General features: G+C 47.5%; 1 protein-coding gene across 1 annotated transcript; it reads right to left on the reverse strand.

Moving 5' to 3' along the window:
* Nucleotides 1–10,384: 10,384 nt before the first annotated feature.
* On the reverse strand, nt 10,385–11,384 carry LOC136465204 (predicted GPI-anchored protein 58). Its single transcript, XM_066464038.1, has 2 exons — nt 10,943–11,384; nt 10,385–10,485 (listed from the first exon to the last, which is right to left on the reverse strand). Exons 1-2 carry the CDS (start codon nt 11,382–11,384, stop codon nt 10,385–10,387), a joined length of 543 nt encoding a protein of 180 aa, XP_066320135.1.
* Nucleotides 11,385–11,830: the final 446 nt, after the last annotated feature.

The raw sequence follows: 11,830 nt of genomic DNA on the forward strand, positions 1-11,830 counted from the left end.
ACCATCTAGTGTGGTCAGAGCGACATGTGTTCAGTGAAGACATGCTAAATGCTGTCAAATAACAAGTCAACACTCCACTAGTGTGCTCTCTTCATCCTAAAAAGAGTGTGATTTATATTTGAACCAAGTCAAATGTGCTTAAATTAAGTTATATTGGACTATAATAGTGTATAACTTATAAAAAATAGTATCAATATTTATGTCTCCAAATACATTTACTATGAAAATATCTCATGCATGATTAATACAATAATAACTACTTCCTCCGTCTAGAAATGATAAGCGTATTTTATTCATAAGAAGGTCAAATATACTCCCTTCATTCACAAAAGAATGCAATTCTCGTTTTTCAAAGAGTTATACGGTTTGAACTTTGACTAAACTAATATAAAAACACTAACATTCATAATACAAAATAAGTATCATTAGATTATTTATAAAATATATTTTCATAATGAATTTATTTGGAGACATAAATGCTAATACTATTTACTCTCAACTTGGTCAAAGTTGAGCTAGTTTGACCAGCACGGATTCTATAATTGCATTCTTTTATGGATAGAGCGAGTAATAGCTTTTGGTGATCAATTTCTCATACAATATATTGTCATTTGCCAAAGAATCAATATCATCACACAAGCACTTTCAATAAAAAGTCTATTGATACAAGTTTTATGTCCTAGAGTTGTATTTGATTTGAATAATTGTTGGTCAAAATTTCTGTACGTTGATGTTTCTCGGTATTTTGGCCCCATTCGCTGGTCTGAAACTTGGTTGAAACTGGCTGAAAACACTGTTCTGGCTGAATTGTTGTGAGAGAAAAACACTGTTTCAGCTGAAAAAAATAAACCGAATAAGCCAAATATGGGGTAAGCCGAACAGTGCCAAAATGTGATTATCATTTGGGGGGCAGAAGGAGTATTCAGTATCATAAATATTATTTTTTATTGATTTGAACAAACTCTAGATTATTTGACAAAAAGCAAGAACTGCCATTTTTATCGGAGGGGTTGCTCTTTGGAGCGAAAAAAAGGAAGAGAATCGGCCTGGTGTGCAGACGCAAAGATTCCAGCGAGCCCAGCATCATGTCTCATCAGGCAGCGGAATGTGCGGCGGGAGACGTTTGGAACACAAAACAAAGGAAAGGAGACAACCGTATGAATCGAATAGAGTGAAAAGTGAAAACTGTAACACCCTCGGTATTGCTCCGTAAATCGTTTACTAAAATACTACATGAGCATCATGTTTGTGTGTTGGTGCATGAAATATGGAGTGTAGATCGAGTTTCGTAACTCAAAACGATCAACGGAAATACATAACGAAAGTTAAATCCCATTGTCATGTTATATCACTTAGGGTTAAAACTAAATTTTATTAAGTAAAAATGCTATAGAACTTGTATGTGATACTTAATAAAGTTTGAAGTACAAACTTTGTAGATGACGATGACATACATGCGGTCGAAAAATGAATTCACTAGCTAACTGGTCTAATAGCTTGGAAATCGAAATTGACGTGAATCCGATCAAGACTTGGTCGAATTTCTAAAGCTGAAAAATGGTTTGACAAAGCTATGTTTGGCAATTTTTGTAGAGTAATTGGGTTAAGGAGTGGTGTGGTTTTATGGCTTGTTTTAGTAGCCTAATATGCCCTCTTAAGTATAGAAAATGTGGTTTGGCGATTGGATCAATGGTTTACTTGGGGTTGACGCTTTAAAAAGCATGCACGACAGGTTTTGGGCCAGGTCAGCCGAGTGCGTGTGGTCACCGAGCGCCTGGGGCGCAGCTGGCCATCCTGACTGGGTGCCTGGCACGCTGCGGCTGGCGCCACTGCTCACCACTGTGGCCGCGCGCCGCCCTGCTGCTCTGCCCGTTGGTCACTGGTGCTGCCGCCGTCGCATCACCGCTGCAGCACGCTGCCCTCCACTAGCTTCGCCGCCGTCGTCGTTCCTGCTGCGGGGTGTTGTGGCGTCGCATGGCCGTAGCTGTTGTCGCTAGCACACGCAAGTTCCCTCTGCGTCGCATCGTCACGTCGAGTGCACTACGCGCGCAGCACCGCGACACCCCCACGTGCCTCTGCTCCGCCTGGCACCCGCGTCCCGCCGAGGCGGCACAACACCCCTCTGCTCACCGTGCCACTGCCGTTGTCGCCCTTGCTCTGCCTGCGCGTGCAGCCGTCCCTAGTTGCGCCTTGTCCTCTTCTATTAAGTGGCAAGCACCACGCCGTGCTCCCCAACCGTCCGCCTTAAATGGCGTTGCGCCGGTCCGACTGAGCTGCGCCAAAGCGAACCGCAACTGCCTGGTCACTTCTAGGGGTAATTGCGCTCGCCTGTGGTTCAATTGGGAACCTAGCTACGCGCCAAGCCAGTCCCGCTGCCACAACCGTGCGATGTCGAGCTCCAATTTGGAGTTTTCCTCGTCGTCAGTCATCTTATGGCCGCTTTCAAGCCACTCTAGAGCACCCCTTTCACAGAGCCTTAGCATCCAATTCCTTGGCACCGTTGTCTTCACCTTGATTCCCTCTATTCCCTGCGCACCCCACTTGCATCGTCACTGCTTTCTCGGCGCCGCTGACACGGTCGCGCCACCACAGTCCGTCGCTGGGCTTGCCATGTGCGCATGGCCGGATGCACCTAGTTCGTCCCCGGTCAAGCCACCACCACAGGTAGCTTTGGGGTGAGTTGCTGATGCCCATCCATTGGTTCTATCACCTCGGTTGTGCCTAGGCTCACTGGAACACGGCTGCCATCGCCACAGGGTGTCCGCCGCCGTGGAGGGAGCTTTCTGACCGCATCCCCGTTCATCTCTTCACCATCCACCGCTTCGCGTCTGCATCTAGGTGAGCATCGGACCCCTTAGAGGGGGCGGGGAGGGGCCCGGGTGGCCGACGTGGCAGTCCAGTGCCATCGTCCGCCGCGTCGGTGCGCACGGGGGTGACCAGAGGACCCGCCCGTGGTAAAGAAACGAATGGGGAGGGGCTTATCTGTATAAGCGCAGATTGTAGGAATAGTGTTGCGGACCTCGGCGTGAATCACCGGTAGCTCAAGGGCGTTTTCGCAAAAGATGCTGGTGCGCACGGGCCTCCCCGTCGTGGGCCGTTTCCGTGCGGATGGGTCGTGTTCTGCGTGGGCCGTGCCCGCGGGTTGCGCGTGCGCGCGCTCTATGCGCGTGTGGGTCACGCCGCTCGTTAGTGGGCCGCGCGGGTTGAATTCGGTTTTCCTTTTTCTAGGGAATTAGTAAATGCTTTTCTAATTTAGTTTTGAGCTTGATCTTTGGAAAATTATAGTAAATTCTGTAGGTATTCAAAAATAGTGAAACAAAATTTGTTAGGTTCATAAAAATGTGATCTATCTGTTGGTGTAGTTAGTTTACAGTTATATGTGATAATGTTAGATTCATTAATTCATTTAGGAAATCTTAGCTTTATTTAGATTAATATTTGTAGGAATTTTTGTGGCAAATTGGTAATATCTTTGACCATAAAATTTTTACAGTAGGTTCATTGTATTATTATATGCTCACTGTAATTTTTGTAGCCCTAGAATATGTTGATAAATATGGTAGCTAGTACTCATTGTTTTATTATATATATATTAAATCAGTATTAAGAGTAAGAATGCCTTTAGTTGCTAAGTTAATACATGAAATATTTCATACCTGTTTAGTGGAAATGATAAGTAACTTAGCGTCTTAGTCAGTAGAGCTAGCTTAGTAGCTTGATAGAGGTATTCTTATTTTAAGAGTTGCTGTTGCCGTATTACTAAGTATTGCATCATCATTTCATGCATGTAGATAACGAGTTGGTAGAGTTCGTGACTGCGGGCGAGCAAGAGTACGAGGAGATAATCAAGGAGTACGAGGAGGAGATCCTCGTCCAGGAGGGAGCCCTGGAGCCATCAGTTGCTGACCTTGCTGACACCCCGCCTGCCCAAGGCAAGCCCCAGTGCATAACCCTTATTTTGAATTAACCCTAGATATATATATGTGATATGTATTTACGTTACATGCATTTTATGGAAACCACCAGCATAAATATATCTACCTATGAGTCCTACTAGTGTAGGTCAAGTAGCTGCTATGCTTAGGTTTTTCGGTAGCGTGAGTAACCTGCCATTACTCACAATAGGTGATTATTATTATCACTCTCATGATAAAATGGTGAAAGGAAAATGGAGACCGGGCATGAATATAGTACGGGTATTGGTGGGTGTAAGAGGTTATGTCCCACGGCCAACGGGGGCATAGCTTGGTTACACTATTTTCCCTGTCCGTGTCGGTTAAGGACCGACCTTTGTATTGGGTTCTAGGCAAGTCACAGACTTATTATCCTGAACACATACTTGTGTATGGGCGCGGAAAGGCTCATTGTTCTCTTGTTATGGGTTCCGACTCTTTCCGGACCGACTGATTGGAGGCGGGGATGGTAGAGGTCTAAGCACCGCACTGGGTCTGGGACTCAGGAGCGAAGGCTTGGAGTTCCAAGTTTGGACGGAGACCTAGGACCCCGTGATAGGAGGGTAGTGGGTTGGTCCTGCTTGTGCCTAGAGTACAAGCGGGGCGTGTGTTTTAGGGTACCCAGCTGGGCACATTGATTCGCGAATCGCCGGGCGATCCGGTACGGTTTGTCTACAATCTAGCACCGTAGTAAGAACTAAAAGATGAAAGATGGTGAAATGGAACTGTTTGCTCAACTCTTGCGTGAAAGTAGAACAGGTGCTTACATAGAATGGTTAGATAATGAACTAATCATGACTGCTAATAATAACCATGCATAAGGATTCACTATTAGTACTGCTTTTCATAAAAAGAAACCCAGCAAACCATAAAACTTATCATATCCCTTGGAATCGAGAAATTATTTTCACTAGTCGGATAAGTCTTGCGAGTACATTGTGTACTCAGGGTTTATTTACCCCTGTTGCAGGTGCAGCTTGAGGAGTAGCCGTTGTGTGAAGGATTCTTCTGGTGGGCACAGACGAATCCTTATATTCTCGATAGATGTTTATTTCTATTCTGCTGTTTAATTTTCGCACTCTGAATTTGGTACTGTAACAATGTATTTTTAAGAACTCTGGTTGTATGAAATGGACTAAGTATTATAAACTCGTTCTCATTATTAGATCCTGGAGGAAAATTGTTGATTATTCGAGTTCTCCCTTGGGGTGTGCTCGACGAAATCCGTCCAATGTAGCTTGCTTTCAGAGTGCTTAGTGTCTGGTGGAAGACGAGCACCTCCGAAGGTGTGTTATTTCGGACGGTTCTGCCACAAAAACTACCGGATTCGAAAATGTAGGAATGGAAAACTTAGACTTGTTTGGAACACATGAACAAAAATAGAGGAATGAGAATGTTAGGACGAAGATAAAACTATTAGTAACTAGATTAGCACTAATCATTACACTCAAACTGAATTAATAGTGTCATGGCACCTTTTAACGACTCATTGAATGTCTAAATTAACTTATCCCTTCCTGGACAAGACTCTTCCCGAAGTAGATAACTTTTGGCAGGCATCAGTTAGCTAGTTGACCTATTATCTGCGCACTAAGCAAGCCGTGGGAAATTTTCCTTTAGCTCAGACCTCATGTTTTCTTTCCTGCATTTCGTACAGGAAAGCTCACCATTCCTTAGAAAAGGAAATCGCCAATCCTCCAATCCAAACAGCAAGATTTGAAAATACTAGGCCACGTTTAGATTGAAAGTTTTTTCAACCTGATAAATAGTACCACTTTCGTCTTATTTGATAAATATTGTCCAATCGTGGACCAACTAGGCTCAAAAGATTCATCTCGTGATTTCCAACTAAACTGTGTAATTAGTTATTTTTTTTTACCTACATTTAATACTCCATGCAAGCGGCTAAAAATTGATGTGATGGAGAGAGAGTGAAAAAACTTGGAATTTTGAAGGGAACTAAACAAGGCCTAGACAGAAATAGATTCCTTTGCAATATTTCCTTTGATCAAAACAACCCTTGGAGTTGGTGTGAAAGCGGCGGCGGCGGAACGGCATCACCTTCACGTCACATGGCCCTAGTCCTCTCCCGCAGGCCGCCGCAACGCAAGCAGCCAAAGCAGGCACACCTGACTACCTGAGGCAGAGGGGCACACCCAGGCAGGCAGTCGTTCAGGTTCAGTCTCGTCGCTGACGTGATTCGCGAGAAGAAAACACCAGCCGAGCTTAGGTGCATTTGCTAACCAGGCTAATCGATAATTCTTTTACGAACTCGGGTGAAATTACGGGTGCTTGTTTAGTTCTCAAAAAGTGCTACAGTAGCCATCACATCGAATCTTGCGATACGTGCATGGAGCATTAAACGTAGACGAAAAAAACTAATTGCACAGTTTGATTCAAAATTGCGAGACGAACGTTTTGAGCCTAATTAGTCCATGATTGAACAATAATTGCCAAATAAAAACGAAAGTGCTACAGTAGCCAAATTCTCAAAATTCACGAACTAAACACAGCCTAGCTCCTCAACCTAACTTTTCTGGAAAACAAGTGTCAGACGTACCGAAGCAGCATACTGTAATCCATGGCAGCAGATCGCCAGGGTCGGCAAGGTTTTGGCTTGGCCGTCAAGCTTAAAAAAACTAATAATAAGACAGCGGCTCGACAGAGACGCATCCATATCCATGACACGTCGCCATCTCCTCCTACAGAAAAGCACCTCGAAGCCTACTACAAGCCTCGCTCCTAATTGCAAGCTTATTAGAATGGGGCAAGTAATTAGCTGATTCTTATCTCGACGTGGAGCCATGGGGCCCATACATCATCAAGCCGCCACACCACACGTACCAAAGCAGCGCGCGTGATAGGTGACCTGTTAGGTCAGGCGTCAGGAGGGGCGATCGATCCAGGTACACGTGCGATTATTAATGATGACAACAGGTGTCACATCACGTCTGCTTCTCTCTCGCAGGATTAACGATTGATGCGGTTGATTAGTAGTAGTAGCAGTATGGTTCATGGTTGTGTTACAACGATTGGGTGTTATCCATCACCTCACAGGACTACGGAGTAGGAGTAGTACGTTTTACGTGATGAAGGCTGAAGTTGAAGTGAATATTCAGAAAAGGAAAAGCGTCGGAGATGGGGGTGGGCCGAGAAAAGAAATCATTCCTGACAGATTCCATCAGACGGACACGGTGACATGGGCCCTCCTCGCTCCTCCCTGCTTTGCTTCAAGAAAACCCCTTGTGGAATTGATTGACGCAAAGCAGCAGCAGCAATGTCCTAGTGCGCCGGTGGTCCAAAAACTCCAAAGCATACATAATGACGGGCAAGGCGCCACACGCGACCGTTCGTTCATCCGTCCCGACTCTGGACTCTGGAGGACTGGAGGCAGGAGGTAAGCAAAGGACTTGCACCGCGGCTAGGACTCCTTTTGAACCGTCAGTAATTAGATTCACCGCCACAAGGAGAACAGGGCCGACAGAACATGTACATGCGAGACGGTGACGGGGCGAGAGCAAAGACTTCGGGGCTCTTTGATGCAACAACCCCGGCCAGGATCCCCGCCCCATCCACGGGTGGAGAAAAGCCCGTGAATCTGGTTCCCCGCTAGCCCCAATACCCATTTGAATTCACCATGATCCACGAGCAAGAAAAGGCACGTGCCTTCTAGACCCCATCTCCTGTCTATCCCATCACCCTCCCGCTCTCCCTTCTCAACCCTAGCGACGGCGGCGGCCTGGCACATGGCGGGGCGACAGCCTGCGCGGCTAGGGTGCGAGGAGGGGTGGTGGCCTATACGCGGGACTACGGTCGAGCTAGCGATGCGACCGAGCTCGAGTCGGCGGCCCGAGCAGCACGGCTTGGGTGACTGCTGGAGGGCGCTAGCTCGTGTTAAATGGAGCTTGATATATGGAGGTGTGTAGACGAGGACCTTGACATTGGAGGAGCCGGTGTACAGACAGGTTGGTCTATCCAAGACTTGATGTTAATGTTTGAGAGACACATGGCCCTTGTTTAGTTCTCCAAAAGTGCAATATGCAAAAAGAAGATTTTCCGTCACATCAAACTTGCGGTACATGCATAGAGTACTAAATGTAGACGAAATCAAAAACTAATTGCATAATTTGCTTTAACTTTGCGAGACGAATCTTTTAAGCCTAATTAGTCAATGTTTGGACAATAATTCACAAATACAAACGAAATGCTACAGTGGAGAATCGTGCACTATGTTGCCGAACTAAACGCGCCCATGAATACAAAGGTGGTGGACATGTTCATAGCATATATGATATTTTTGAGCAGTACCATCCTATCACTGAGTGGGATAGTGAGAATAGAAAAAAAAACAAATAAGCCTCCTGGTGAGACCACACAATCAGATGAGGATGAGGATCCATATCTAAGAAATCCACTACTATAGAATGAAGGTGTTGGGGTAGATGATGAGGATATGTACTTAACCAATGAACCTGTAGATGGTTTGGACCTAGTTGTTTATTCTAGCAAAGAAAAAAGAAAGGATTATGTTCCAGTTGAAGATGAGTCAAGATCTGAGTTTGGGAAGCCAGAGTCTGAAATAGAGGAGGACAAGGATTTAGTAGGAGATAGACAACGAGAAAAGGTATGTCCTAGACACAACATATCCCAACATGGCAACTTCTAAATTGGCATTTATGTCAACATACAATCAAACATGTGTTTGAATACAAAACTATGAAAAGTGCACCAAAAAGGTTCACATGTATTTGTACAAGGAAAAATGAAGACTGATGTCCATGGCGGATACATGCTTCAACAATAAAAGTCAAGCAAACTATAATGGTAATAGTCCTACCATTGTTTTTTTACCTTTCATCGTATTTACATGAGCTCATCATCATATTGTTTTTTTTTAACTATCCTTCATGTTTTGAATGTAACTTCCACTACTGGATTCAGGCGCTTTGCCGAGTGCCTAATGCACTCGGCAAAGGCTACTTTGCCCTCGGCAAAGCCTTTGCCGAGTGCAGCACTCGGCAAAGAGCCTCCGGTAAAAAAATCCGTCGGCAAAGTCTTTGCCGAGTGCAATCTCGGCACTCGGCAAAGAAAAGTGACCGTCACGGCGCCGGTTCCGTTAGCACATGCTTTGCCGAGTGCCATGTCAGAGGCGCTCGGCAAATATTTTTTTAATTTTTTTTCAAAATTTCTTTGCCGAGCGCCCTGCCGGGGAGGCACTCGGCAAATTTTTTTTTTATAATTTCTTTGCCGAGTGCCCTGCCAGGTCGGCACTCGGCAAAGATTTTTTATTTATTTTTCGTAATTTCTTTGCCGAGTGCCCTGGCCCTGGCACTCGGCAAAGAGGCTATTTTTTTATTCTATATTCACAAACACAACATATAAGATATATATATAACATCTGTGACATTACAAACACAATATAGCACATATATATCACATCCATCTCATCACAAAGGCAATACCACATATATATCACATGTCGATCACACAATATCTCACATACACGACATCACAAGCATAATAGGTCCAATATCCATCGAAACAAGTCGATAGTCGATCATAGTGCATCACATGTCCATCAAGCGGTGAAAAAGAGATACAAACTACAGGTGGGGAGAAAACTGAGTGCCTGGTGAAGGAAAAGTGTCGTCGCCTGCTTGCGCCTGAGATGGGTTATTCGAACCCGCCGATGGAGGCTGCATAAAGGACAAGAGATTGCATCTGTTAGAGTGGTCATCTAATGAAAGCACTAGTCGAAGCAATTTGGTTTCATACTCACAGGACTAGCTATAACTGGCGGCAGCGGTGGCGCGAACTGCGGCATAGCTATACCGTGCATTTGCCCAAAGTTCTGCAGGAACATCGTAATCTCCGCTAGCTGCTTGGCCTGCCTTTCCCGCTCGGCCCGCTCGGCCAGTCTTTCCTGCTCGGCCTGCTCGGTCCTCGCCGCTAGGTCCCACAGCTCCTGAGCCATCCTCTCGTTCTCGGCCTGCAACATTTCAATCGAATGTTTCAGTAATGCAAAGGTAACTAAGTTATTTAAATATCAATGTACGAAGAGTTAAACGGGACTAACCTGGAGTGCGTTGATCAGTTGCTGTGAAGGGGACGGCCGTTGGCGCATGGCCGGGCCTCCGCTCGGGGTCTATGCTCGGATCTGGGAGAGGGAGGGAATCTCGCTGGGCTCGAGGGTGCCATCGCCAATCCAGTACCGCCCATGCTTCTTGCCTTGTCCGAGCCTCATGACCATCGTCCCATCGATGTTGTCGGTGCTCGGATCCTAGTCTGGCCCATGGACCGACCTTGCCTCCGATGCGTATGGACCTCCAAAGATATCTCTTTCAGACGGGAGACGCCTAACTGGGCTACACCGATCTACGATGACAGACAAGCGGAAAAAGAGGTGATTTATACCTAGGGTGTCGGTGAAGTCAGGCTAGCGGGGCAGTGGCTAGGCGATGCAGTGCAGGCAGACCCGCGACGCCGACTAAGATGATCGGGGACCTCCGGGTCATCTCCGACAGGTCCTGCTCTGCAAAAGAAGAAACACGACACTATAAGTTCAAAATTTTGGCAGCACCTCCCCTGCACGGGGAGGTTTCCAAAACCTACAAAAAACAACGGCACGAAGGCCGACAATCACAAACGGCACGAAGGCCGATAAGCATAGCGGCACAAAGGCCGACATCACAACGGCACGAAGGCCGACAAGCGGAGAAAGGGTGGATATACCTTGCCCACGCTCGTAGGCGGTTCGGTGACGGTAGGGGCGTCGGCGAGACGGGCATGCGGAGAAGACGGCCGAGGCACCTCCTCCTCCCCTCCACCTCGGCTTCCTCCCCCTCTCCCTCTCTCCCCTTCTCCTCCTCCTTCCTCTCTTCCTCCTCCTTCTTTCTTTTCTCTCTTTTTTCCTTCGCCTTCTCTTCCTTTTCCTTCTCTTCTTCTCCTCTTTTTTTCTTCCTTCTTCTCCTCCCTTCGTCTTCACTTACTGCGGGCTATTCCTCTCCTTCCAAGCCGGCTGCAAAGACAGGGGAGCACGGGGGCCTCACGGGGGCCAACGCGTGCAGGGGAGGATGGCCCGCGCGCGCCGACGGTGGCAGCACGCGCGGACGGCGGCGGCGGGCAGCACTGACGGCGGCGGCACGCGCTGGGAGCCACGTGGTCGGGCAGCGTGGCTGGGCTAGGGGGTGCTCGGGGGCGGGGGATGCAGGGGCGGGGGCGCGCGGTGGCGGGTGCTCGCCGGCGTGGGCGCGCCGGCGTGGCGGAGCGGGGGTGGTGGCGACGCGTGCGTGTGCGAGCCTTCGCGTGCGGGCGGCGCTTGTGCGAGCGGGCGGGAGCGGCGCGGGTGGGCGGGCGAGCAGGCGGCGCTGGCGAGCCGGGGATGCACGGCGGATCGGGGGTGGCGGCGGCGCGTGCATGTGCAAGCTGCATGGGTGGGCGGCGTGGGCGGGCGGGTGGGCGGCGCTGGCGGGCCGGGGATGCACGACGGAGCGACGGCGGCGGGCGTCGGGACCGAGCGGGTGGGCGGGCGCAAGGGAGAAGATAGAGTTCTGGGGTGGGGGGGGGGGATTTTGGGCCAGCGGCCTATTTTCTATTGGGCCTTTGCCGAGTGCTCCAGAAAGGGGCACTCGGCAAAGAATTTTTTTATTTTTTTTTAAATTCTTTGCCGAGTGCCAAGGGTGGCACTCGACAAATTAATTTATTTTGTTTTTTGGCCCCATATTTTTGTGGTGCCTTGCTACAGTAATTACATCTCCATTTCAAAATTTGGGACAATTTTGAGTTTTTTACTATATTTCATTAATTATTTTTTTTCGTTGAATTTTTTTGAATATTCCAAATTTGAACTGCAGGTACATGGAATAATCGATTTTGGT

Source organism: Miscanthus floridulus, chromosome 7 (genome assembly GCF_019320115.1).
Source record: "Miscanthus floridulus cultivar M001 chromosome 7, ASM1932011v1, whole genome shotgun sequence".
Lineage (NCBI taxonomy): Eukaryota > Viridiplantae > Streptophyta > Magnoliopsida > Poales > Poaceae > Miscanthus > Miscanthus floridulus.

What these genes read in the sequence shown, in the direction of transcription:
- LOC136465204 (XM_066464038.1), bottom strand. Translation starts at nt 11,384, where the DNA reads ATGCAGCTTGCACATGCACGCGCCGCCGCCACCCCCGATCCGCCGTGC. An exon ending in AAGGAGAGGAATAGCCCGCA is followed by an intron (nt 10,486 to 10,942) that starts GTAAGTGAAGAC and finishes CTTCTTTTGCAG; the next exon opens with AGCAGGACCTGTCGGAGATG.